At 42.2% G+C, this 27,662-nt stretch overlaps 1 protein-coding gene across 1 annotated transcript; it reads left to right on the forward strand.

The window, feature by feature from the left end:
* Positions 1 to 32: 32 nt before the first annotated feature.
* Positions 33 to 27,612, forward strand: VIT (vitrin). The gene is made up of 18 exons (XM_042821417.1): positions 33 to 63; positions 847 to 912; positions 1,966 to 2,122; positions 4,135 to 4,268; positions 8,100 to 8,177; positions 9,642 to 9,722; positions 10,790 to 10,993; positions 11,654 to 11,704; positions 15,000 to 15,038; positions 15,135 to 15,191; positions 15,980 to 16,042; positions 18,673 to 18,720; positions 21,526 to 21,588; positions 23,621 to 23,768; positions 24,588 to 24,691; positions 24,794 to 25,020; positions 26,444 to 26,957; positions 27,434 to 27,612. The coding sequence occupies exons 1-18, from the start codon at positions 33 to 35 to the stop codon at positions 27,610 to 27,612; spliced, it is 2,244 nt and encodes a 747-aa protein (XP_042677351.1).
* Positions 27,613 to 27,662: the final 50 nt, after the last annotated feature.

The following is a 27,662-nucleotide window of genomic DNA, read 5'->3' on the forward strand; positions in this document are numbered from 1 at the left end:
TCCTTACTGATCCAGACTTTGCTTCAGTCACTATGAAGGCCTCAGTCATTGCAACCTTCTTTGGTAAGTACAGCTGACGTGATGCAATTAGTAGTTAGTAGACTTGTACTCCCCTGTTCTGGCTGATCAGTGGCTGCTGGCGTAGTAAGCCTTGGCACAGCTTTTCAGAAATGGGCCACCCAGATTTCCTGACTTTTGCTTAGAAATATGTAATATTAATTACTCAAAGAGATTTCTAAGTGCCTGACCTTAGCTAGACACAGTCTACATCAGGTGCATCACCAGGGCTGAAAATATCTGTAACTTAAAGATTCACTACAAAGAAAAATCAGCAATTAATTTTGTATTGTGAGCATCTTCTTTTCCTCCAAGTTTTACAAGAACACAGAGTTTTCTCCTATCAAGAAGGTTCCAATGCAAAATGTTTACAAATGTGTCCTCTTTTCTTCTCCTAGTAGTCTTTTTCTCTCCCCAGCTTCCTAGTTACTTAAGTCACAGAGATGTTGATCTGCTGGTATCTCTATCACACCAATTCCATTATTGCACCACTCATGGAAACAGTTGGCTTTTTTGTTGTGTTCTGGATTATTTAGACTCAATGGCATCTTTTGACAATGAGTTCCGCAGAAAAATATGTAATCTGTTGGTCTTGAATCCCCTTTAGAAAGCTGACATTTTGATTGGACAAGTTGGCCAACAAGTAAAAACTTAGATGTGTCATTAAATATTCCTATTTCATTTTTTCAACCAGTTGATTAAAACTTGGGAAATCCCATGCAGAGAAGCTTGTGGTGACTGATGCTGGCAGTCCACCTTTTTCCTGAAACTGTGTTTTTTTTGTTCTAGGGGTACTTCTTGCGTGTACATATGCAGCTAAGGAAGCCACAAAGAAGACCAAGAAGGCTAAACTATGTAAGCGATCCCATTAACATGCTTGGCTGCTTTACAGCAAGCAAGACTGATGCATAAAAATGTCTGAGGTGATAATCTAGTATCTCTTCTTTACAGAGTCTAGTAAGTCTAGTTCTTTACAGAGTCAATGGAAACATACATTAAGTAAAAGTTATTCTACTGAATTAATGTGTGATACTGGTCTGTGAGTGAAGGGGACACTGTGTATTTCAGTATTAAAATGTGTCTTCATTTGTCCCCACTCACCATACAAGGGTCATCATAAAGCTTTTGAAAGAGATCTAAATATGTGAAATGAATCTGCTGTAACATAAAGCATATGTAGTTATTTAGCGTGAGAGAGGTTGTGTATGTCTTATGCATTAGGATGCATAACTTTCAGTTCTACAGACTGTTCTCATTATTTAGTCAAAATAGGAGTGTGCTGGGAGGTGATGACTTATATTTAATGCCCTGTGCAAAGTAAATTGTTCCCAAAAAATAATTTTAAAACAAAGGGGAAGATAATGGAATGTGGCTGCAGCCTAGCATTACAGATGGCACAGAATTCCAAGAGCATGGGGAAGATTTGGGAAGCATCATGCCTCTTGTGTGCATGGTTATTCCTGGTCTCTACTCACAGCCCCTCTTCCCCTACTGCTTCCTTCCTCAGTGGTAACCACAGCCCAGGTTTCTTTCTCTCTCCATCAGAGAGTCATATCTCCATTAAAGAAATAAACACTGAAGATCAGAAATAATGATGGAGGGAGTCTGCTTTGTAGAGGGGTTGGAGTTGATGATCTCCAGAGTTCCCTTCTAACCCCTGCAATTCTGATTCGGTGAATATCCTCAGACTTCATCATTCCATCCATACAGCCACAATCCTGGGTACAAGGCTTGTTACGTGTTATATTGTAGATGCAGAGGACACAGACATTTCTTATATCATAAAAGCATTGGTGTAAGAGCATAAGAGGAGGGTGTGCCTTTCATTCAGTTACTCATTCTTTTATGACAAGATCATTCAGCTATGAAAGCATTCAATCTGACTTTACCAAGATTTTGCTCTCACAGACATACCTCAGATTGACTGCGATGTCAAGGCTGGGAAGATAATAAATCCAGAATTCATTGCAAAATGCCCTCCAGGATGTCAAGATGTAAAATACCGTGTTTATGGCACAGACATTTATGCTTCTTTTTCCAGTGTGTGCAGTGCTGCAATTCACAGGTGAGTGGGTTAAACTGAGCCAGGCACCCAGAGAGAATCATCACTCATGGCTTTTCAGGTCCTTCAAAGTTCCCAGTGCCTTGTAAGTCTGTTTGCAGGCTGCTGTTCTGGTGGAAAGCACACAAGAAAGATTGTGTGTGTTACTATGGATCCAATTCTGACAACTCTATTCCTACTGAAATCAGTTGTGTTTGAAAGTGTTCCTCAGCTGTAAAAGTGTCTTGAGATTTGCACATCTCAGATTACTGAACTATTCTCATTCAAGTGGGATGGAACTGCTGCTACTAATAAGGTTTCGGAAGAAAAGACTGACGTATCACTGGCAATGAATATGTACAGCTCACACACTCGTGGGACTGCTTTTAATTCTGGGGATTTGAATTTAACTGGTTTTGATGTCAAAGGCTGAGTAATGTGCCTTTCTGACACAAAAGGAAATACTGGCCAAAGAGACGCATAATGAAGATTTTATAGCACTAATTTTGCCAAATTTAATTTGCCGTGCAAAAAATATGCAGATATTTTTAATGGAGAATCACTTCACAACTAAAACACCGCATTGCAGGCAGGATGCAAAGGCAAGATGCATTCAGATACAAGTACAGGAAGAACTTGTAGAGCCTGATTGACATCTTGGCTTCATTCAAAGAGTTATCACAGTGCTTCCAGTTCTGAGAAATATCTGGGAACTTGAGTAAGTTTGAATAGTTAAGACTTTGAGACTTAGTACCTTATTTGAAAAACAATTTCCCTTGATTTTGTGTAAGAGAACTGTAGCAGCACTGAGAAAGTGTAAGTGCTCATGAATCTTTGGTGACATCAGCTGCTTTACCGGTGGGAATTCTCTGCCCTCCTTCCTTTCACAGTCCCATCCCATGAACTGCTGTGGCCCTGTAACAGCCATAGTTCAATATGACCTGCTGAGATGGAAAACTGTTTTAATGCAAAGCTTTTAATTGCCATGGAAAGCTGTCTCTAAATTAATATAAAATGCAAAACATTTAGCTTTCTTAATTCAAGCTGCCTGGCATGAATTCTCACTTGAACATGTAAGAAGACAAAAGCTCTGCTATAAGGGGTGATGCTTGCGAGAGGACAGCAGAGCCCTCCCTGTGTTGAGGTCCACTGCCCAGGGAAGGACTGCATGGTAGTGAATTCACTACGAGGATGCACTCCTGTGTGCCACTGGGCACAGGACTGCCCTATTTTGGCTACAGTGGCCGCTGCTCAGCCTTGTGCTTTGGTGATGGCCTTCAAGGGTCTGGCTTTCACACAACAAATTCTTCCTTTGGATATTAGTGCATAATGAAAATTGTGTGGTCTGCAAGCAGAGCTTGTCCCAGTGAGAAGGTACATAATACTGATAGAGAATGCAAATTTTGCTGTAGTCCAGATGCCAGTTCCCTGTATTGGAATGAGAATTTCAGTTTCCCCATTTGCCAGCGGAGTTTGGCTAGGTTAACTTACACGGCGCACCTCCACAGCTTCCAGTAACATTTTGTTCAGCTTACTCTGGGCTAAAGTCAGAACCAGGCTCAGTTTTCTGTGGATAACGCACACTGAAAAACAAAGAAAACATTAGTTTTTGAAAAAGAACAAGTCAGGAAAATGGAAGGTTTGTCTTTGATTAGTATAAATTATTATTGTTGCATGGCTGGCCCTCCAACTCTCAGAGTGCATCTCCACGTCTTCAATCATGCAGTCGTGCTTGTAGGAATTGCAAGGAGGGCAGAAACTTGTCCTTCTGTGCAACTCAATCAGCCTTAAGCACTGACCTTGTAGATCACTGGCAAGAAAAAACAGAGACTGACAGTGCTGTGCAGCTGACTGCTCTTCTGTGTTGATGAAGTACAATTTTTTCTTAGTAGCAGATTCAGTGGTAGCTTCGTAGCTTTGCTGTAATTCCTGGCTTAAAAATGGAAGCAAGTACCTCCTACCTCTTGCACTGTTTAACAGTTTTTGTGGCTTGGGGGAGAATTCCCACCTTTAGCTACTATGTTTTCCCCTTGCAGTGGTGCAATAGACAACACAGGTGGGAAGATCCTTGTTCAGAAGGTGGCTGGCCATGCTGGGTACCGAGGGAGCTTCTCCAACGGAGTTCGGTCGTTGTCATTGCCACGCTGGAGGGAGTCCTTCCTCGTCTCAGGTACTGTGCTGAAGCACCTTGGTTAGTTTTTATTCTGGGCTTCTTATGGAGACAGCAAAGAGAAATACACTCCACTGGAGCTGTGCACTGCCCATTGCAAGTGACAGATCTACACTGACTGCCGTTGGCATCCCAGCTCCTGCTCTTGATGCTTAAAGTCCAAGCCTTGGGAATGGTGGGTGGGTCTTCCCTTGCATTTGCTCCCCTGAAAAGTACTGCAGCCAAGCAAGCTAAGGCCCTCAGTGTGAGTTTATGTCCATGTCTTCTGAAGTGACTTGTTCCAGTGCTGCCATTCAGACTCTGCAGTGAAGCTATATAGTCTGTCTTGCGCTGGGATGTGAAGGTTTTCTTCGTGAGTAAACCAACACATTTTCAGTGTACCTGTTGGATGCAATGACCAAGGTTCTCTGAGTTCCTAAATAAAATTAAGAATGCATAGTTTAATGATATATACATTTCAAATAAAAAACTGTTAACCTATCTCAAATCCATGTACAAGTACCATATTGCATTTGTACAAAGTACTGAATTAAGAAATTCTATTGCTGTATCCCAAATAAATTATGAAATGCTCCCTTCTCTCTTAGCCAGAATGTTGTGATATCTACCCAGCACAAGGAAATACATTTTAGTACTAAATCATTCCCCAGTACATACAACAGCTCACTGGATTCAGTGATGAATGTCACCGATGTTTTTGTAGGTTAGATCCTCTTTGCACTGATTTCATATTATCTCAAACCTGCCTGAAATCATTCTGCCCGTACAAATGCAGGGTCTAATTTACTTCACATACAATTTGTAAATCCAGCTTCTTGCTTCATCCAGACAAGGGTCCGTCTCTTGCTGGTCTACACTTCTGAAGGTTTGGGATAGGTGTGACCAACTGATATTAGTTAACTACATCATTTCTGGAAAAATCAACAGCTCAAGCAATGGAACAGCCACTAAAAATAAAGAAATGTTTTCATGTGAAAATTAGTGGACCTTATTTAATAAGGTCTTAGAAGCTGACCAAATTAAATTGCCATCTGGAGTTTGCATTAATATATTTGGATGCACTTTTTACAGCATTTTACCATGGGTACACCACACCATGAGAAGGATTTATTTTGGATGAGTATGGCTTTCCTGGAATAGCTGAATTGCTACTTGTACTTGCTGCTGTTTTTTTTCCAACAAACAGCACATTGTAATCCTGCTGCATAAATAGGAAATAAGATCTTTTTACCTCAGCAGCTGCTCACTTGTCATCATATAAAACTGCAGGGACTTTTGATTTGTAGTAAAATATCTTTACTCTTAATTAATGAATCACTATGACAGATGATACTAGAGAAAGTTAGAAACATAGATAAAGATGAAAAATCTGCACACAGGTAGGCATGATGAGATTTGTCTTTCATGTCTAAATTTCAAGCATGTTGAACTGTCATTCTAATGCAGTGGAACTACATTACAAACTGCTTCAAGCATAAATCTAATATAACATAGTATGTTTGATATCACATTTCACATACAAGTAGGAAGGAAATTCTTACTAACTATACCTGCAGAAAATGTGGCAATCTTAGAGATAAATTCAGAAGATTAAATTCTCAGGAAGGCTGTGCCAACAGTTTATTTCCAGTTAGAATATTATCATGGAGAGTGTGATGTTTACATTATGAATAAACGTCCACACAAAAGAGCATGGAGGAAGAATCCTTAGGAGAGCCAGGCAATGAGGTGGCGTGATTTAGGAGCAGTGAGGAACAAGGTCTGCCCCCTGGGATTAAAGCAGCGAGCACACCAGGAGGTATGCAAATGCACTGGTATTCACTTTCAAGCACTGAATGCCTTGGCATTCAGCTGAATGGCTCCATTCAGTTTAGGGGGAGTTTGAAGCGAATGGGTTAAGAAAATAGAGCCCTAAACCTCTGGGTTTCCTAATTGCAAATAGGCACAAGAGGGTGAGTGGCCACCATCCTATGGCTTGTACTTCAAACAGCCAGAAGCTGAGGTTTTCAACTCACATGTAAACCCATTTTCAAGTATGCTAAGCAAACTCTGACCTAGATTCAACTTTTTCCAGATGACATATCAGTGGAAAAGACAAATTACCATAGCTCCAGAAATCAGGGCCACATCCAGGTCAGGCTTCAGAGCTACCATTTGACAATATCCTATATGGGATGCAAGCTGATGTTTATCACAAACCACAGAGTCCAGCAGTAGCCAGCTTCCCCTTGGCAGATAGCTTATTTGCGCAATGAAAGTAAGTTTTCATGAGAAATGAGATTAGCTATAAGATAAGATTATTATGCTATTGCCACATTTGTGTGCCAATAACTTACGAGACAATTTTGAACTGCTGGGGATAAAGAAATGCATTTAGACATCATCTGCAGCCATACATCTTTTTCACCTTTCTGCCAAATTTTGAAAAGAACTCCCTACTCCCACTTAGCTCCTGAGGCCAGTTTTGCCTCTGTAAAAAATGGAAGTGAAGATCTGCTGTCCTTAACTTACTCCAGCTTCTATGGGAAACCCAAGAAAAAGGAAAAAGATCTTTGCAGCTTGTCCATGCATGTCAGTTGCCAGCTTGGCTTCTGAGGGAGCTGTGTTGACTTCAGTGGAGCTACTCCCAAATTATACCAATGTAAATGAGAGATGAAATGGATCCTTACAGAATTGCCCCATTAGTAACTCTAAGCAACTTCTTCAAAGTAACTCAAAGTAACTTCTTTATTGACATCTGAAATTTCAGAGAGGAGTAAAACAAGGAGGCTAGAGACATGCAAAGGGACGTGAGAGGGACAGCCTGCTCCAGCACTCAGTCTGTACAGATGAGTTCTGTTGACTATTGTTGGTCTCTAAACAGCCACGATGACAGCTGAATGTTTACTAAAGGAACCACTGAGAGCATAAGGGAAGCAATCATCAAAATTCAGGTTTTGCAGGAAGTGGAGGTAGGTCTAACCGAAGGTAGTACAGATACATGACATATCACATCAGTTTGTAGAGAGTCACCAGGGAGCGGAAGTCCTTATCAATGCCACATCCAAGCTTGCAAAGTTATGCTTTTTCCAGCTCCTAGAGACCAGAGCAGTCTTACCCACACTGAACTTCTCTGCAACATCTTACATTCAATGATCTAGATATGCGTTGAGAATATAAAACTGTCCCAAGAAATGGAATTGCACAGCTACATGTACCAATAGAGATGGCATCTGGTGTGGCATTATAAAGATTTGTGTTTTAATGCTTAAATAGGAAACATAACTCATTGTTTTAAGACAGGACTCTCATTTTAGATCTCAATATAGCTACCATATGTCCCCACACACAAGAAAAGCCTTCTCTCACTGTTATTACTGCAAAAGATCATTGCCAGAAATGGCATGTTGCAAAAGCAAGGTCTGAAAAGAATGGTGTGTGCTTGACAAAATGAATCCCACATCAAATACACTTTCTAGTTCAACTACATATTTGGGAGCTGGAAAAAGGCAACCCAGGGAGGCTGTGGGTTTAAGCGCAGTTTATACAGATGTTCTTCAGGACTGATTCTTTCACGTTTAACACCACGTGAGAGCAAAGAAATAAACTGAGTGACCTCTACAAATCCTTCCCAGGACTGTATTTACATGCTTTCTATCTTTTCTTATTATGCTGGGTTTCAGCATTGTTATTTTTAGTATAATTGTTTTGAGATTTCTCCATCAGATGAGAGAAATCCTCAGGAAAATGATGTGGACAGTGAGAAAGTGGGATCTGATCCTGAACACATATGTTAGATGGGAGGGTTTTGTGTGATATTTTGCAATGATTATTTATTTATTTATTTTGTAGAGGGCAAGCCAAGAAAAGGTGTGACATATCCATCAACTCTTGAATTCTCTTCCTCAAAGAGCACAGCTGTTAAACCTGGCAAGTAATCATGATCAACCTTCCCTTATATCTATGCACAACTATCTGTTGTACCATCTCAATTGTGTAATAAAGAAAATTTAATAATTGAGACTCTGAAGATAATGTACCCCTTACGTTCATCAATGTTACTATTTACAGGCCCCTGTTCCCACCTATTTTCCCCTTTGCTTTAGATCTGTGAGTATGGTGTTGTTCTTGTTCTATCCGAAGTAAGTCTTCTGTGTTAGCTTTCTCTTAATGCTACTTGTGTAATCTCTTGGGACACTTGATGTGGAGAGTACAGTAATACATAATAATATTAACAGTACAGATGGCAGTGCTCAGGAGCTTTAGATAAGAATCATGTGGTAAGGAGTTACTCTAACTTGTCTCACCTGCCTCCCATTCTGTCAGATTGAACTCAGCTTAAATAATATGTGTCAGTAATTCTACATCAAGATATATGTACAAATCCACACCTAGTAGAATGTAAATGCAAAGCAATTGTAAACTAAAGGCTGGGCTTTGACTGATGTACACTCAAGCTGAACAACTACAATGTTTAGATGCCACTGTGCATGTGAGAGTCTCAAAATGAGGAAAGATTTCTGTACTTTCCTTCCAAGGACCAAGGAATAACGTAAAGGAGAAGAGCAGGACTCCAAACAGCAGCCATGCCACCTTGGATGGATGCACCCATTGACAGGCGTTTGAATACATGGGAAAGATGCTCATGTTCTTACATTACTCTTCACAGCAGATAAGCTCATGAAGATTTGAACTCAGCAAATACCAAAAGAGTCACAATAGAGAAGTAAAAGATATATACATTTTTTTCCTCACATTCCTGAGGAAAAGTCTGGAATTTACACAGTTATGAAAAAAAGCACAAACAAATGCCATTTCCATGAAGAAGACACTTCATGTACACTTGAATATCAGCTACCACCTAGTGAGAATCTTGATAAAAAACTTATGAAAGGAATTAAATTATTTAAGCTGAGTAAAAAATCACTCTTTCCTTCTAAGCGAGCCCAGGATTTGGCCCCATGAAGATCTGACAACGTCAAGCAAGAAAGAAGTACATCTGAATGTGAATTAGTGACTGAAATACTACATGCTGGTTGGTATTCACCAGACAGCTTACACACACCAGGACCCTGACTCACATTAATCTTATGAGGATTGGTTTATTAGTGGTAAAACCCCGTGTTTATTGCTCACTTCAGAAATACTGTTGACATTGGCAGGAGCTTTTGGGCAGTTAGATGTCTAAATGAAGCACCGAAAACATGTGGCGACTGCTGTCTAGAGGCATTCATCCATCACTTTTTCTTTCTTAGCAAGGAAGCACTGATTAGACTAACCAAACTTTGTAATGCTAGGTGGTGGGATGCATCCCTTTGGGGACTGATCACCTCTTAATGGAAAACTTTATTTTATTCCAGAGTGCGTTTCTTAATGTGTTTCATTTTGCTTCAGAGCCTAAGAAGCCAGAGCAAGACCTAAAAGTTCCAAAGAGTGCAGCCACACCTGATACATCAGGGAAAGCCTCGGAACAAGGTAGGAGTTGGGAATCTTCATGTCTTTTTCTAAAGAAATTCAATTACATTTTTAATCTCTTGTTTCATTGTCCCCTGGGCTTTCTGCTGTAGCATAAGCTCAGAGGTTCCTTGCTCCATGCAACCAAAGTTACAGAAGCCACTGCTGTACCCACTCCCTGTTACTGCACTACTGTCTTGCACAGGAAATATCCCTTTACCCTCTCTCCTCCTTTTCTTAGTGCAGCAGCATGGAGCAGGGTACCGCTCAGCCCAAAGAGAGACATTCACACTGGTTTTTCAGCTGAGTTGTTGTGTTTTTCTTCTGAGCTTGCTTTCAGCATCATCCCATTAAAACTGACAGAAATCTGAGTTTTTCTCTGGCTGGCATTTGGTAGTAATTAATCTACCAGACAGTTTCATGGTGATGCTTTCCAACAGGGAAACATCCAGCAGTAAAATGCAAGCTCGTACTGTGCTGCAATGAAAAGTCTGCATGAAGGCACACCACTTCATTTCAGTGAACACAGTCTGTCAGGCCATCCCTGGGGACACAGGCAGGGAGGAAAGGAGCAGGGATGAGATGAACATGGAATATATTTGAGGGTGACTTTAATAGATAGGTGATAGGTAAAAGATGAAGACTCTTCTAATACGCTAACTGGAAAGGACTAGAAGCACACTAAAAATTTTGCATAAGACTATTTAGGATGCACATTTTTGCAACTAGAATTGTCTCTATTCTCATGACAGATCATTTTAAAAGCGGTAGCAAATGTCAGCTGAGTCAAAGCGAGCTGAAATGGTCATCCCTGAGTGCTGCTCTCACCACAACTCTAAGACAAAGCCCTCCTGGCTCCTGCTCCACCCCTGTCCTGAATCCCTGAAACCCGTCCTTCTGGCAGTAACACTTCGGTGGTGGTAGGCAATGCCTACTTCATTCTGGTCTACGACTCAGAATTGCCATCTTTTATTCCAGATGTCTGTTGATTTCTATTTATACGGATTTTCAAAGAGTTCTATTATATTGAGAAAAGATGACAGCAAAACAATGGATGTAGCAGAGTGACCATATCAATGTTCCTACAGGGGACACGGTCCACAAGGTGTATCAGACATCACCGGAACCAATGCCAACCACACAAATGGCAGCCACAACACCAACCCCAACGACCACAACCACAGATCCTTTCAGCACAACACCAAAGGCAACCACACCTGCAACAACAAGAATCACAATAGACTCAGCTGCAGCCAAGCCTCGACCTGGATTGCACAGGGTCAGGGATACAGGTCAGTAGTACAGATGTTTTCATTGCTTTCCTCCTGACTAACAGTTCTCCTAAAATTAAAGGAACAAGACACTCAGTTGAATATGCCATTATTTAGTAGATCATTGGTACAGCCATTCAACATAGGCATATTATGAGTGGATAAAGAAATTAATTCCCAGCCATCTGCTGGAGTTGTAGTATATCTCTGAGACACACATGGAAGTGTTTGTCTCACATCAACTCAATGTGGTTAGATTCCCCAAAATAAGTGCTCAACTTCAGTAAGCAGAGCAATTACGGCTAGTCATTATCTTTAGCATCTATACTGATTCTTGTGGGAAGAACTTTTCCATCTATAAACACTGTCATGATTATCAGGTATAGTAGTCAACTGTTTCTTTGATTCATATGTCTGGACTGAATGTTCAGCAAATAGGTTAAGATTCAGTTTAGATTTAACTCTGTGATAACTTCCAATAAATGAAAGTTGTAATACATGGTTTTCTAATAGCTCTTGGATTTTAAGGATGAAAACAACGTGAAGGAATCCCTCCTGTATAGTTTTTTTCACACACCTGGTTTTCCCTAATCTTTTCTTCTCTTCATTTATTTTTATTCATACATATTGGTGTCTTTTTGAATGGTTCAGCAGACGAAAATCAAAATCTCTTATTTTTAGGTTCTAGCAGCGTCCACCCTGCATATTCCTCTGTGGCAGCTGCAGCATCAAGTAAGTACACTAAGGAAGTATGTGCCACAAGGCATACAGTGTGGTGTGTTTTAAGGCAGCAATGATTCAGTAACCTTTCAAGCCTCAGCAAATGCAGTGGTTGAATACAAGTCTGTATTTAAACTGAAAAATATATGCTAGGCCTGATACGTCAGAGATGTTGATCACTGAGAGTTCTGGGGAATCCCTTCTAGCGAATAACTGCAAGTGACAATACCTGCCTTGACAAACGCTGGATTTTGCAACTCTTGAGAAGTCTGTGCTGCTACAGTCAGATTTTCCTGTAGCATCCTCCTGTCTTACTCTCTTAAAGGAAAATTTGATTTACTTGTAAGATACATAGTACAGACAGCTGAATTGCTATTTAAACTTAGGGCTGAGAGCTCTGAAATGCCAACTTTAGTTTTTTCTGAAAACCTCAGGCTGTGGTTCCAAGCCTGGCATAAATGTGATGTTATTCCTGGCATATCACTTGTGTTTTTGACAACAGAATTGTGGCCATTCAGAGCTCTACAGCTTCATCCAGAAGCCTGCCTCCATTCTAGCCCACAGGCTGCAATGCAAATACATAGAAGAGTTTTCTCATTCAATGGGTAATTGCTCAGTTGAGGATGGGAGAATATTTTCAGCTATTTGCAAGTTTCTGAGCATGACACTATTTTGAGGGTTATATAAAAGAGAGCTGGAAGATTTCATACTATTGCTATTTATGAGTGCCTTGAGCTTGGTTCTACTCTCACACATGTAAATGTGGCTGTACCTACAGCTGAGTAATTCAAAACCAGAATACATAGCAAGCATCTTCTGGTTAATTCAGGTCTTGAAGGAAAGCATCATTAAGTCAAATTCAACTGTGAGCCCAGAAGTCTCCTACCTTGCTACTCCTACCTAAGAAGCCTGCCCACACCAAAAGGGCACCATGAGCATCCTCATTCATCAATTCCACATACTAGGAATAAATGACCTTACACACCCAACAGAGCCCGTGCCTACCCTGCTCTGGGATAAGGGCAGGAGCTGGGAAGTTAATAAGTCAAATGTGCAGGTATGTGCATGGCACTATGTACAGAAGTGCAAGCATAATTTCAAGCAGTTTAATTTCAGTGGAATCTGAATCATTTTGTATCTAATATGCCTGTAAACCTGATCCTGCTTGTTTCTCTCTTCTCTGTTTCACGGTCCCATCAGCTGGCAGAAAAGAGGCGATTACTTTCTTCACTGACAATTAGGAAAACCTTTTTGAGGTTCCCCAGGCAGTAAGAGGAGCATATTGAGAGTGAACTTTTGACAGCACTGAAGTCAGTGGGAAGGCTACGTTTATCTTAAATAAGACCAAACTTTGAGCCAGAAAGCAGAAAGATTAAAAGTAATTCTAAAAAAATTACTCACTATTTTAAGTATTTCTTCATTGCAGTGTAGTTCTGCTTCTCCACAATTTTCTTCACTGGACTTCTACTAGATATAAATTAACTGCCAGAAGATTAAAGGAATGAGATTTAGGGACAGGTTCCTGTGAGCTGGAGAAATGGAGGAGACATACATTTGTATAAACAATGAATGTACAGATGTTTATAGTTATGAAATATACCAGAGAGTTCAGCTATGTAGTTATCATACCAAAACAGAATAGATAAAATACTTACCCACATCCTGGGCTCACTATGAAACTCCAGGGGAGTGAATCTCCAGAAGAGATCCTTCCCCACTGTAGTCAGCTTTTAAATGGGTCTAGGAGAAGTGGAGCCAGGCTCCATCCCTTCCAGCAGCACGGGTGAATTGCCTTCACCTGTGTTCCTGTGGCTGACTCATTGCTCATCTCAGGTGATCAATCAGAGGTTCAGGCTGTGATTCAGCAGTTCCCATACAACATCTGATTTCACAGACTCGATTTTTAGGACTACTCAGTATCCATCTTCTTGAATTTTCCTGATTTGTTCATGATTCTGAAGGAGAAGATCTGGATTTAAAAAAAAAAAAAAAGAAAGAAAGAAAGGAGGGAAGAAAACAAAGTTACAACCACATACAAAGTAGTTAATGAGCTTTTTCTATCTGAGGAGCCTTTATAACTCACTCATATTATTCAGGCTGGAGTTTCTAATGATGCTTTTGGTTCTGCACTCTGCCCTGCTCAGTTCAGCCTCACCTCTTTTCTTTTCAGCCAGTGACCTTGAGCTGGGTGCTGCCTACCACAACCTTTCACCCTCAGCTGTGACTTACCACAGTAGCAAGAAAAGAAAATAGGAAAGGACTGGACACACAGCTAGAAGCCTACAAAGTTTAAAAGCCTAGCAGGGGAGCCTGTTATTTCCCAAAAAAGGATCTCTTTGCCTTTTAAATTTTCATAGTCTCTCAGGACAGCTCACATAAATCCCATCAAAGGGCTTCCAGTACTCTGTGAATGTTCAAATTTGGGTAATGCATGCATTATTTGCTGTCACTTAATTTTGTTATAGGAAGCCTGCAAGTAGCAGCAGTTCCTGTTTTCTTAGACAACCATTACAAATGATCTCATTTATGATATCTTATTGAGAAATAACTCATGGGACCATTGTTCTCAGAAGTCAGCTAAAACATTCCTACTAATTTCAGCAGGCCTTGGAATGTTAACAAGCTTCTGAAGAGCAATTAATGAAAAGAAAAGCATGATTGAAGACAATCTTCATCTGCAAGTGCTTTGAGAATTCTGTATTTTTGAACAGTGGGAGTTTAATGTATTAACACAATCACATTAAAAAAGCATTTTGTGTAGACAGCAATGAAGACATTTCAGACACATTAATTCTCCTACATTGTTTTTGTTATTGTTTCATTATTTACAGTCTGCCTGCTTGCTTGTATCTACTCACTGGCTCTTGTCTCAGATAGTAAGCTCTGTGCAGGAAGTGTGGTATCTGGTCTGGGTTTTGTTTTGGTTTCTTTCTAACATTCTTCACACAACTAGATAGCATTGAAATAGAAATAAGAACAGATAATGAGCTTGAGCAATTGAGAAACAAAACTTATTAAGGAAAGCAAATCAGAACAGTAACTAAAAACAACTTAAGTGCAAAGCAGAAATGATTAAAATCATACTCATAACTGAAGTGAATGTTAACTAATCTAACTAGGCTGAACAAGGCAGTTTTTCTTTAAGCTGACTTAAAATGTAGTTTTAACATCTGAAAATGGATATCAGTGAAAGCTCTCTGTCTGTGAGCAACTAACTCTCATAGCAATAAAATAAGATTCAGGTAGCAGTAGTTCTGCACCAAACATGGAGTACAACTGACACTTCTTCATTTTGATGTCTACTCAGGACAAGTTCAGGCTTCACAAGGAAGAGGACTGAATACAGGTATGTATTGAACCAACTAGCTGGATCTTTATTGCTAGAATGCTATAAAACATTGTCTTTCAGTTCTATTTGCTAACCAATGCAATATTTTCAAAGCATTCAGGGGCACTTCCACATCTGCAAGTAACAGGAATATGTTGCGACCCAATGCAGGTAATGCAGGTAATCAATCACTTTTCTTATTTCTCCCCATCACTCACCTCTAAAAAGCACATATTACTGTAGTTATTGCACAGCAATAGCATAACTTCTAGAAACAACAAATAGAAAGGAATGATTAAACTTAGAATTGTTCTCAGAACAATATCCTAAACCTATTTATATAGGTACTTTATAATACTCACTAATGCAAAATGTCAGGAGAACTTGTGTCTTGGGGTCCATAGGTCTAACTTCAAGAGGAATCATAGAATCACTGACGACTTGGGTTGGAATAGATCTTAATACCTACCCAGCTCCAACCTCCTGCTGTGGGCAGGGCTGCCTCCCACCAGCTCAGGCTGCCCAGGGCCTCATCCAACCTGCCCTTAATTGCCTCCAGGGATGGGGCACCACAGCTTCTCTGGCAGCCTGACGATTTCTTTCACTTTCCACCTCCTGAGCATGGTCAGCATCTCAGGACCCGCTGCTTGTTGCTCCAGTGCACTAGAGAACTACAGTATCTACTAACATTTAGACTCCTTTCTTCTGCTTTTGCCACTCTCCCTAAGCTTGTAAATTCTTCCTTTTTTTTTTTTTTTTTCTTGTTTTTTTGGTTTTTTTTTTTTGGGGGTTTTTTTTTTTTTTTTTTTTTTTTTTTTTTTTTTTTTTTTTTCTTTTTTTTTTTTTTTTTTTTTTTTTTTCTTTTTTCTTTTTTCTTTTTTCTTTTTTCTTTTTTCTTTCATGCTTGTCTATCCTGGCCAGATGGCATCTAACCTCCATCTCTCTCTCACACTGTGCAGGTATTCAGCGCCAAGAGCCTGTTGCCACCATCCGCAGGCCTGCCGGGTCTCCAGCCCATCTGGGTGAGCCAGACTGCTAAGAGCAGTCTGCCTTCTTTCTGCCTTCTTTCATGATTTTAGTAAACCTAAATTAACCCATATGCTGGTCTGCAGACTAATTCTCTGTGTACTGAAGGGCCAGCCAGCAGCTTCCAGAATGAGGAGTCAGTGGACAGATTGGACACTAGTGAGCTGTTGTTTCAGGCTGCAGGAATCAATTTCTACCACAGTGTTTATAATTTACCTTATTTGTTAGTCAAAATGAGGAACAAAACCTCAGCCCCGTGCAGCCTATCTGGTCTATGGTAGAGATAAATTTTCTGCTGTTCCTGTCATTCTCAGGAACCTCCAGACTGATTGCAACACAGGGATTGTCTGAACAATGATTAGTTGTCTTAAACATCTTTGATGCATTTCTTCTTTCCCAGCTGTGCAATTCACCATCCACTTCATCAGCAAACAGTCCTTTCAGTGGCACTCTGGAAGGCTGCTGGCAACTTCAGGTGGCTCCAGAGCACTCAGGGGTGCTCTATTCTGTTTCTTTGTTTTAACATTATTCCTGTTTATTTCAGTCCATTTCTGTTCCTTCATTTCTGTCCATGTTTGTCTTTCTCATGTTCTTTTGGCCATACCAAAATCACAGCCTTTTCTTTTTTTTTTTTTAATCTCATAATTGTTAAATTGTTATCTTCTCTCAATCCTCTATGCCATGTCAAAACCCAGTGCCCATCATCACAAGGGAAACAGGTGGGCAATATGTACAATATGTACCCATGCAGAACAGCAGAGCAAACACGTTGCCTGTAAAAGTGCCTAACAAAGCAGTGCACGAATTATATTACACTGTGTACAGGAGGGAGAACCTGGTATGGCAGGGAAATGGGAAGAGCCCTGTGATGTGCTGACTAAGCCTCAGTCTGTCCAAATCTTTGCCAGAGGAGCAGGGGAATGCTGTGCTGAATCTTGTTTAAATCAATCACAGTTTGTTCCCACCTTACATATCTGAAGACTTCCCAAGATGACTGCAAAGCACAATTATTCCATAATGAACAACTGTTTTCACAGCCACAGAGCAAGAGGAAAAAATCCCACAAACATATACTTGTATTCCCTACAAGCCCTGATCTTTTCTCAGCCTGGGTCCTGGCAGCTCAGATGAGCTGCTTCCAAGCAGCCAATTTTTCTCACGGTCAAAGGGAAATTCCTGGACAACTCCTTGCTTTCTTGGAAAGGAGAGCTGTTTTTCTTGATCCTGCAAAGCGAGTGCACACTGCTCAGCAAACAACAGCTATTGAGCTGTGCTGTCAAGGAGCTTCTCTATTCAGCTCAGGTTAGCAAAAAGATTTGCTTGGAAAACACCCATCCTGAAACACCATTTGTTTGCTTGGCTTCTCCCTGCCTGCTCTCAAGAAGGCCCCAGCTCCTCCAACCTCTTGACAATTACAGATCTTTTTACATTGTTTTAAATATCAGTCTTGTAGTATTTTAAAAATCAACCTTGATTTTTGTGGGCATTATCAAGCAAAAAAAAGAAAAACCTTAGCTATTTAAAAGAATACTCTTTTTCCTTTCAAAGGAACATTTAACTGAGAGCTTGCTCTGTGATGTGTCTAGGACTACATCCAAGCATAGAGCTTTTGCCTGGATTCATGAATCACACAGATTTAGTGCATTCTTCATCTCTGCAGCCAGATACCCAAATCCTTGGCACTTGTGCTTGTCTTCATTCAGGTCTTCTCACTACAGAAAGTTTTCAAAGGACATGAGCCGTGGGAAGACTGCTCGGAGAAGCCCTACACAGCTCCTCCTCATTACCCATACACAGCAATTTGGAAGGACCCACAGTTATCTGAGTCAGTTGTTCTAGAGAAGAGTAAATCTAGAAAGTCCACCATTACTCCTACTGACAAAAAAACAGTCTTTTCCTGGAGTTACTGAAAAACATGACTTTTCTGAGGTTATATAGTCAGATAAGCTAGAGGAGTCCGCACTGCAGTCACGCTGAGGTGGTAATCTCACAGAAAGGTCAGTGTTTCATTGGCTAGAGGACATTGGTAAACCCACAGTTCCCTTTTCTTTTTTCCAGACCAATATATGCTTCACCCATTGGCTGTAATCTGGAGGATGCCAGCCACCAGTCTAGTTGGGGAAGCATTACTTTTTGGAGTAGTACTTCTGGAGGCTCCAAAAACAGACAGCTGGGGTCATATTTATGAAAGCATCAATTTGGAGTTTTTACATGCCTGATAGGCTGCAAATAAGATTTAGACACCTCCTTTGTCTTTGCAGGTTCAAGCTATACAGAAATCAGTAGACTGCAGATTTCCAGTGGGAAACAATCTAGGGAAAGCAAAAGTATACTGAAGTTGGTATAATTGTCTCAGTGTCAGCTCAGTTCTAAGGAACATAACCAAAGCAGATCTAAAGAGGCATACTGAAACATAAAACAGATGAGAGCTCTGGAGCCAGTGACATGAGCCTGCTAAATGTGGCTTGAAATGTGTCTGTAAAGGTTTCCAAGTTTTCTGATTTCCTTAGGTCCTTCTCATGAATAGTGATTCACTATATAAATTGGCTTTTCTAAACTGAGCTTTTTAATCTCCATGATTCCATTATTTTCAGTAATACTTCGTCTTTTCTTTCATGTATGAAAGCAATGGAAACAGACTTGTGGAAACCTGGACTGAGCTTTTTTGACACAGGTAAATATTTAAAGCATTTGGTAACCAGACTGGGAATTATTGTTTTCCATTGCGTGTGGGGAAAGCTCACACTATTCATCAGGCCCATGGCATTGCTGATAACAATCTCATTCTAAGAAGTAATTATGGTATTTAAGATGACAAATGAGGTACGTCGTTTACATCTTAGTAGTTAAAATTATTTTGAGCCTTCATCATTCTCAAGTTCCTGCCAAAAGTGAGAGCAGAACAGATGAGCTCTGCAAAGAATTGGCAGTTGTACTGCAGGAAAGAGGTTCTAGCTACTGAAATTCACTTGTAAATAAGAAGGTATTTTGGGAATGCCACCGCTGGCGCTGGGAAAGCAGTCTAGAAATGCCATCAAAGAAAAAGATGGCAGATTATTCTGATGCAAATGTACTTAAGAAGGAAGGGCATTCAGATGAGAATGGTGGATTAAAAAATAGTGGGCATTACTGAAATTTTCTAATGTTCTAGCCTTTAAAAGTCAGAAGACAGCATTTTTAGAAGTACCGGTGAGTGAGAAAAAAAGCTTTACATTTGTAGCAGGCTTAAGAGGCAGAAGATCAAGACTTGAGAAATTCTTAGCCAGGTGCAGTTTGCAAGTGCACATCCCACACATTCAGTATTTAAGGGATCTCTTTCCTTAAGAACATTTAAAGTAGACTATGCAAAGTCTACTATGCAAAGTCCATGCAAAGATATGGCAGTTCATCACAGCGTACTCTTACTAGGAGCTGGACTATCCAGTATAAGGTGTCTTTTCCATTACCAGTTTTGCTGCTGGAGAGAGCTGTGCCATGTTGGTGGCCCTTGCAAAGACCATCCCCCACACACCCAAAGCCGAGGTGTGACTAATCCTCCCACTGGCTGCTACCAGCAGTGTTGCCTATTTGCATTAGTTTGCAAATCCCGTGGCAGTGGCTCTTCAGTCAAAATTTGCATAATCTCAAACGTGAACAGATTTCCCTTCTCCAGGGGTGGCACTCAGAGCCATAGAGTGAGCATGTTTCTATCCAGCCTTCAGTGGGTTTAATTAGAAAAAGCTGCAGCGCAGTGTACAGGGCCAGTGGTGCAGAGGGGCACCCTGAGACACCAAATGACAAATTGCATTGAATGCAATGAAAAGCTGAGTGTGGGAGAAGGGATGTTGTATCAACAGTTTCTCAGAATCTGAAGCGTCCGTGTGATAAAGTCTGATGAATTCAGATTGTCATTTCAAAGGAATGGTTCCTGGTGTGCATGCAGTCACTGCTGTCTTGCTGAAATGAATGGGGAGTTTAATCAGCATAGACAGCTGTGACAATCAGTGAAGAGAACTTTAATTAGCATGGAGTAGGCTACCCATGCAGTGAGTTCAAATTCCCATGGCACTAACAACCTTAAAATAGACTGGCAGAATCCACAGATTCTGACCACCTCCCCAATTAGTGGGGAAGGTTATTTGGTGGGCGACCTTATTGTTACAGTGAGCACAAAGCAGCTTGCTGACCCATAGCCTCTCAGAACAGCTGGTGGCACCAGCAGCCAGAATGAGGAGTGCCATGGTGCTCAGATGCACCGTGCTGACAGAGCTCATGGCAGCTTTAGGTATGGACTGCAGATTTTATTGAGCACAGACACACATGTGAGGGAAATAGCTGTGAATTAACTTCCCCATAAAGTTTGTCTGCTAAAATGAGAGGCATGTGTTAGTATCTAACCTCACAACAGCCTTTAATCCATCTGTTTCATGACCTGCAATAAGGTAAGCAGGAATGCAGTATGTATGTGGTGCCAAGCACTACGTGTTGGAACGTAGTGCTGCAAGGTGGAATGTGGCTTTGGTCTGCTACTGAGGGAAATTACACACCTGTGATTAAAGGCGATACTGGAGTACACACAGTCATAAGGACAAGTTACTGAGTATTTCAGGTTTTAAAGAAAAAAAATGAACATAAATGAAATGGGGCTAAACTTAGTGCCCTTTTCCTACCTCGTTCATATGGGAACACCCAATGTCCTTCACAGGGCCAGGCACAGTGCCCAGCCAACACAGCGTCCTACCCAGTGACAGATGCCGGGGGTGAGAAAGGCAGAGGGCAGTCACATAGGAATGGAACTGGCAGGGCTGGCTGATCCCTGCCGCAGAAGGTATCTCCCTCACTGGCAGCTGAATTTAGAAGTGAGATGCCAAAGCAAGACTTCTGCCCAGTAATGTCCCAGCAGCACGCTATAGCTACGCACAGGGGATCAGGTGTCAGATCTGACACCAGTTTGAGGACACAGCCTCAACAAAACCTCCTCTCCTGACCCAAAACTGCACACAGCTTCATCGTGCAGGGGAAACAGCTCCAAGCAGTTGTATTCTTGTGTTCATTCCCACGAGAGGTGAGTTGGTAGATGTAAATAGAGTGGAAGGTAGACTGGTGGGAGTTGGAATTTCCTGTTTTCTTGAATATTTTCTGCACTGTTATGGCTCAGTCATTAATAACTCTGGCAGCCAGCTCAAGTGGTGCACAAGCTCAGAGCTGTTGCAGCTGCCATCAGATTCTGGTAATGCTCTTTGCTGATGTCCCTTGGCCACCCACTTTACACATGCAGTGCTCACATACGGGGGCTGCTGGCTGCCCTGGCAATGGAGATGGTTGAGGTGAGTTGCCAGGACTTGCTACCCACCCTCACTTCCCTCTCACATTTAGCATCTTCAGACTGCAGGTGCTCAGCAGCAGCCCAGGGGCTCCCTCCAGGCACCCCTGCAGACACCCAGAGCTGGGGCAGACCAGCACACCTCAACAGAGCCTCTCCTCTCCTCCGTTTCTCCAGGTTTTGCTTCAAAGGAGGAACTGAACCTGAAGCCACTGGAGACAACCTCCCAGGGGAACCCAAGTATGTACATCGGAATTAATGTCATAATTACATGGTACCATTTTATTAATTACCTGCTACTAGAAGGGATTCAAATTAAATAGCAACTACGACTTTTTAAAGAAAACTTTAGATACTTAAGGAATACATTTTCATCTGCAGAGGATCAGCAAGTGCTCTCTGCCAGTCCCTCTGACAGATACAGTTGGTTTTGCTTTTCCAAGAAAGGCATTTCAAGATGTAGCTTACCTGGGTGTCAGGACGATGGCTGCTCGCTGCTCCTGTTCAGGGTGAGCTCAGCTCCACGCTCTGGGCACACACAGCTCCTCTCAAGGCGTTGCGATGGTGCAGGACAACAAAGCAATGAGCTGCAGCCAGGGATGGGCAAGCAAACCCTGATGACCGCACACACTCCTGTGGCCACACAGGCGCTCTTTCTGATGCGGAGGGCGGGAGGGAAAGAAACCGCCTGAGAAATGGACGCAGTCAGGAGAGAGGTTCTGTGCCCCGGCTGGGGTGCTGAAGGAGCATTGAGGAGCCCTCCATCTGGGGATGGAGATGTCACATGCTCTGAAAAGCAAGCCTCGCAAAGTCCTTTGTAATTAAAGACAGGTTTGCCCATTAACTCATCTTGAAATGAGGCCCAGACAAGAAGGAGGAAGGGAAAGCAAACCACAAATGCAGAGATGGGATCATCCACCTCTTCAAGGGAATCCTCCCTGGCAGAGGGGCTCACCTCCTGCTGACCCCAGGGCCTCCTGTGTCCTTCCTCCCACAGCTGAGTGCTCACTTTTGTCTCAAGTCCTCTTTACCTTAAATGCTGAACCAAGCATTCCTATATCCTCAGTTGCTCCTCCTAAAAATCTTAATATGTTCTGTCTCATCAAAAAACGTCAAATACACCTTATAGAAGTAACAGGGAGGAGAAGAAAAGGAGAAGGATGTCCTTGGAGATTCAAACTCACTGTAGGAAAGCAGAGCTCAGTACAGCTCCCTACAGAGCACATGTAAGCAGAGTTCTGCTGCTGATCAAGTGCAGGAACACTTCTACCATTCAAATGCAGTGAATTAAGTTGGAGCAGGCATGTAAATCTCAGATCCCGTTAGCTAAGAAACTTCCACTATGCATGTGGACATCCCATGAGGTATTTCCCTTTTAAGGCCAGGAGATTCAGGAAAATTTGCCCCTAATTAAGGTATTATTTGTTTTGGGTTCCCAGCCTTGCCTCACTCTCTGCTGTGAAAGAACATGCTTTTCGGTCACGCTTCTCTAATTCAGCATTATTAGAATTAAAAAAACAGACAGCTACGGGAGAAAGAATTGAAAGTAATGAGATGGGAGACAGTTGCATAAGCCAGTAAGAACAATTGGCACTTTGTCGCCTTCAGGCTATCTAATGATTAAAACACATGATTTTGGACAGTCTGATTGGTAGGAGACATCATCGGAGACAAATCAAGAGATACAGACAGCAGGAGAAAACAGTAGCGCTCCAGTGAAGCCAAATTTTGCTCCACTCCTAGTCACGGTTCAACTGACAAATGTTTCACCACTAACGTGAGGAGAAGTAGAGGCAGGCTGGTAGGGACCACACTTAGCACATGCAGAAGCACAAAGATCAGGTTCATCTGAGTAACTAGCAGGAAGAGTTTGAGTACAGACACAGCTTTTATCTGAGTCAGGCAACACCAAAATTGTGCTGCTGTACACACACAGGCGAAACCCACAGCTGCTTTGGGAACAACTGAAGCTCAGGTCAAACACGGAGTGGGAGCTGCTGTCACCACCTCACCAGCAGGCACAGCACAGGGGCAATGACAGCCACCTCCTGCCCCACACACTGGCTGCCCACACGTGCCCAGGGACACCTCAGGGTGGCCGTTGACAAAACAGGCTCAGGCCAGCCACTACGTCACCATCAAAAGCATTTTAGTAGAGCTTGTGCAGCAGGAAGAGTCACCAGGTGCAGAGTTTTTAGGCCTTTGCTCTTCAAAAGAAGCACTACTACTAAAAGGACCAAAACCATTTTCCCTGCTTTGTGTCTCTCCTTAGGCTGCAAGGTGGATTTATCCTTCTTGATGGATGGGAGCTGGAGCATTGGTAAACGCCGCTTCCAGCTCCAAAAGCAGTTCCTCATTAACGTGGCTCATGCCCTCGGCATCAACAATGCTGGGCCTCTGATGGGCATCGTGCAGTACGGGTAAGGGCCACTTCTGCACCCAGGCTACAAACCTAGCTCTGTTTCATTATTGCTGTAAATGAGAATTGTAATATTTAGAAATAGTTGTTACTGAAACACCCTCTAGAACTCCACTAGTGTGGCCTCATTGATAATTTATCTTTTCATCCATATTCACAGCATGGGACTTCTTTTTGTTATTACTGTTGGTGCTTCCATGCTGTGACCTCCACCTGTGGTTACGCTGTGCAGGAGCTGCTGGAGCAGCACTCCTCTCTCCCAGGGAACCCCAGAGGATAATGGGCACAGGCATATCAAAGAACAGTGTCAACCTGCCTTCACAACCTGTTACAGTCTTTGCTTTGAGAAGGTCTCTTACCCCTGCTTGCCACCTTCTCCTTTTTCTGTCAGTCTGTGGGAGCAGTCAGGCATTTAGCACACTTGCTAGAGACAAGCCACTCCCATCACCATCGATATACATCTGGCTGGAGCATGCTAAAGCTTGCCAGAGGAAATTCAGGATGGATATTAGGAAGAATTTCTTCTCAGAAAGTAGTGAGGCAGTGGCACAGGCTGCCCAGGGAGGTGGTGGAGTCACCATCTCTGGAGTTGTTCAGGAACTGTGTGGATGTGGCACTGAGGGGCATGGTTAGTAAGCATGGTGGGTATGAGTGGTTGTTTGGACTAGATAATCTTGCAGGTTGGAAACAACCTTAATAATTCTACATTTCCTGCTCACACCCAGGAGCAAAATAGGACAGAAAGCTCTTACAGCTTTTGTACTGCTATATGTAAGGCAAAAAACCTGACAACTGCTTCATGTTTCTTTCCATCTGCCAGTGATGACCCTTCCACAGAATTTAACCTGAAAACATACACCAGCCCCAAGGACCTAAGAAACGCCATTGAGAAAATCCCTCAGAAAGGTGGACTTTCCAATGTTGGTAGGTTACGGGCTGCATGCACACCCTCAGCATGGGTAGGGCTCCAGAGCCTGGAGTGCTGCCAGCCCCGTAACTTATCCTCAATCTCCTCTTTCATTTCAGGAAAGGCACTTTCATTTGTCAACAAAAACTTCTTCTCGGATGCTAATGGAAACAGAGGTGGAGCGCCCAATGTGGTGGTGGTAATGGTGGATGGGTGGCCAACCGACAGGGTGGAGGAGGCCTCCAGGCTGGCCAGGGAATCAGGGATCAACATTTTCTTTGTCACTATTGAAGCAGCTGCTCAAAATGAGAAGCAAAATGTTATTGAGCCAAACTTTGTGGACAAGGTACTTACTGGGATGGGCTCTGGCTGTAAACACTTGCCTTAGACTCCACCTTTTTCAAGTGATTTTGCACAGGGGCTTAAGCACAGTCACACTTACGAGACATTTCCCTTCCTTCTTACTACTCATGGTTACTTCTGGTCCTGCTTAGACTGTTAGGCAGTGCTGAAGTTAGAAAGGTGACCTGTCTGAAAGCTGCTAAGAACAAACTTTGGCTCACAGTAAAGCTCTGGTCTGAGGTTCATCATGAAGCAAATGGCTCTTTGCTGACCAAGCGTTGGCACAAACCTGCAGACAAGATTTTCTGAATGTAAAGCAGCATGACAAAGCACAAAAAAAAAAAAAAAAAAGGGGAAAAAAAAAAGAGAATGCAAGCCTTGCACTATAACATTTGGCACTGCTCAGTAGTGTCTCAGAGCAAGGTGACACAAGGTTATGGCAGGAGACATCTACTAAGTTCCAGACTCACTTGAGCTCAGGAAGCATGGCAGAGTTATCTGCTATTTTCAGAGAACAGATTCCTGCCTGAGCCACACTGCTCTGCCATGAAATAATTTCCATTAGTTTCAAGGCTGTTTCAGAACTCCGTTGTTTCTGGTCAGTGTTTAATTGGATTATACCTGATTTGCATTTATTTTTCAAAACGGCAAAGCTACAGTGAGTCTGTGTGAGCCTGCCAGAGAGCACAAGTGGGAGAATGCTCCCTGCTTCGTGCCACCCCTTGGTTTCTACCTACATTCACCCAAATCCCCCTGATCCTCTAACAGCTTCCTGCAGATCTGCTCCCTATCAAGTATTTGGTGATAAAAACAGACATCAACATGGTTTTTGTCTGTCTGTCCTTAATTATCTGGCAGAGCCAGAACAACTGAGAAAGGCTTTTACACTTTTATCAACATTTCTTGTTCTTTTTTTTTTTCTGATTGTACAGCCAGGGAGAAACCAGCTTCGGCCTGAGGTTTCAGTTCAAGGCAGGAGGGTTTATCAGCAGGGAAATCCATCCTTGTTGCCCTAACCCTGGGAGGGAGGGAGCTGAAGTTGTCATCTGGCAAATGTTGGGGCTTCCAGGTGGAGCCACACAAACAGCGTCTCTGTGATTTGGATGCCTTCTCTACAAACAGTGTAACTTATCTCAAAAAGCTAGACAGGTGGCAAACCTGGTTATTACACTTCTTTCATGGCTATAATATCAGCTCCATCCCAAAGCTTTAAAAAAGGGGAATAGAAGAGACAAGTATCTATAGAGAAGTATCTGTGATGTTATATTCACGACATTTCCCAGGGAACCAGATGGCAGCTAGAGGAGAGCCCACTCCACACTCCAGCATTGCTCTTTCCAAGAGCCTAAATTTACAGTTTAGCTAAAATCCCAGTTGAAACAAGCAGACTGAATTTCCACTGCATTCATACTTGCGGTGTTTTGCAGGCAGTGTGCAGAACAAATGGCTTCTACTCCATCATGGTGCCCAGCTGGTTCAGCCTCCACAAGGTCGTCCAGCCCTTGGTGAAGCGGGTCTGTGATATCGACCGGCTGGTTTGCAGCAAGACGTGTCTTAATTCAGCCGACATCGGTTTTGTGATCGATGGCTCCAGCAGCGTTGGCACCGGCAACTTCCGCACAGTCCTCCAGTTTGTAGCCAACATCAGCAAGGAATTTGAGATTTCGGACACGGACACGCGTATTGGAGCCATTCAGTACACGTATGAGCAAAGACTCGAGTTCAGCTTTGATAAATACAGCACAAAGCAGGATGTGCTGAGTGCTATCAAAAGGATCAACTACTGGAGTGGTGGAACCAGCACAGGGGCAGCCATCAGCTACGCCTCTGAGCAGCTCTTCACCAAATCCAAACCCAACAAGAGGAAGATCATGATTCTCATTACGGATGGCAGGTCTTACGATGATGTCCGAATGCCAGCCCTTACAGCTCACCAAAACGGTAAGTTCTACCATCATTATCTGCTCCTCCATACCTCCACGTTTATTTGGGTCAGAGAAATACATTCTGCTGTGATGCACAGGCATTGGATGAAACCTTAGGAAGGAAACATAGCATCCACTCGGGGGTTTCATCAAGTGCTAAGCAAGATCAGCATCTGAATAAGGAACTTTCTGAAAGTAACACAGAACTAGAAAGATGCAGCTAGACCTAAGAGATTGCAGAGGATTTCTACTGTCTCGATAACATTTGAAGGGAGCTTGGGCAGTTCCACAGCAGACACCAGGCATTTCTTCCATTTTGACAATGCCACCTTTTTTCTTTTTTTTTTTTTTAATTTTATTAATTAAAAACTGCAATTCACTGCCAATTTTTTCATGGCCTAGTAGTTATGTCTGCAGTATTGGTCTTAACCAATCAAATGTAATGTAATTAAAACTTTTATGCTCACCCTTATCTCTTGGGTTTCTTTCCAGGAGTTATAGCTTACTCCATTGGAGTTGCTTGGGCTGCTGAAGATGAACTGGAAGCCATTGCAACAGATCCAGATAAGGAGCACTCCTTCTTTGTGGATGAATTTGACAACCTCTACCAATTTGTTAATCCTCTCATCCAAAACATTTGCACAGAGTTTAACTCACAGCCACGGAACTGATGGAATGGAACAGGCCAGGATCCTTGGGCATCATGCTGAAAACACACAAT

The sequence above is a fragment of the Centrocercus urophasianus genome, unplaced genomic scaffold (assembly GCF_019232065.1).
Source record: "Centrocercus urophasianus isolate 14NV4802_14NV808 unplaced genomic scaffold, USGS_Curo_1.0 seq_10, whole genome shotgun sequence".
Classification (NCBI taxonomy): domain Eukaryota; kingdom Metazoa; phylum Chordata; class Aves; order Galliformes; family Phasianidae; genus Centrocercus; species Centrocercus urophasianus.

Bases quoted from the DNA above. Each gene is read 5' to 3' on its own strand.
- VIT (XM_042821417.1), top strand. From the start codon at position 33: ATGAAGGCCTCAGTCATTGCAACCTTCTTTG. The intron at 10,994-11,653 runs GTCAGTAGTACA...TCTTATTTTTAG, and splicing joins GCACAGGGTCAGGGATACAG to GTTCTAGCAGCGTCCACCCT. The intron at 16,043-18,672 runs GTGAGCCAGACT...CATGTATGAAAG, and splicing joins CGGGTCTCCAGCCCATCTGG to CAATGGAAACAGACTTGTGG.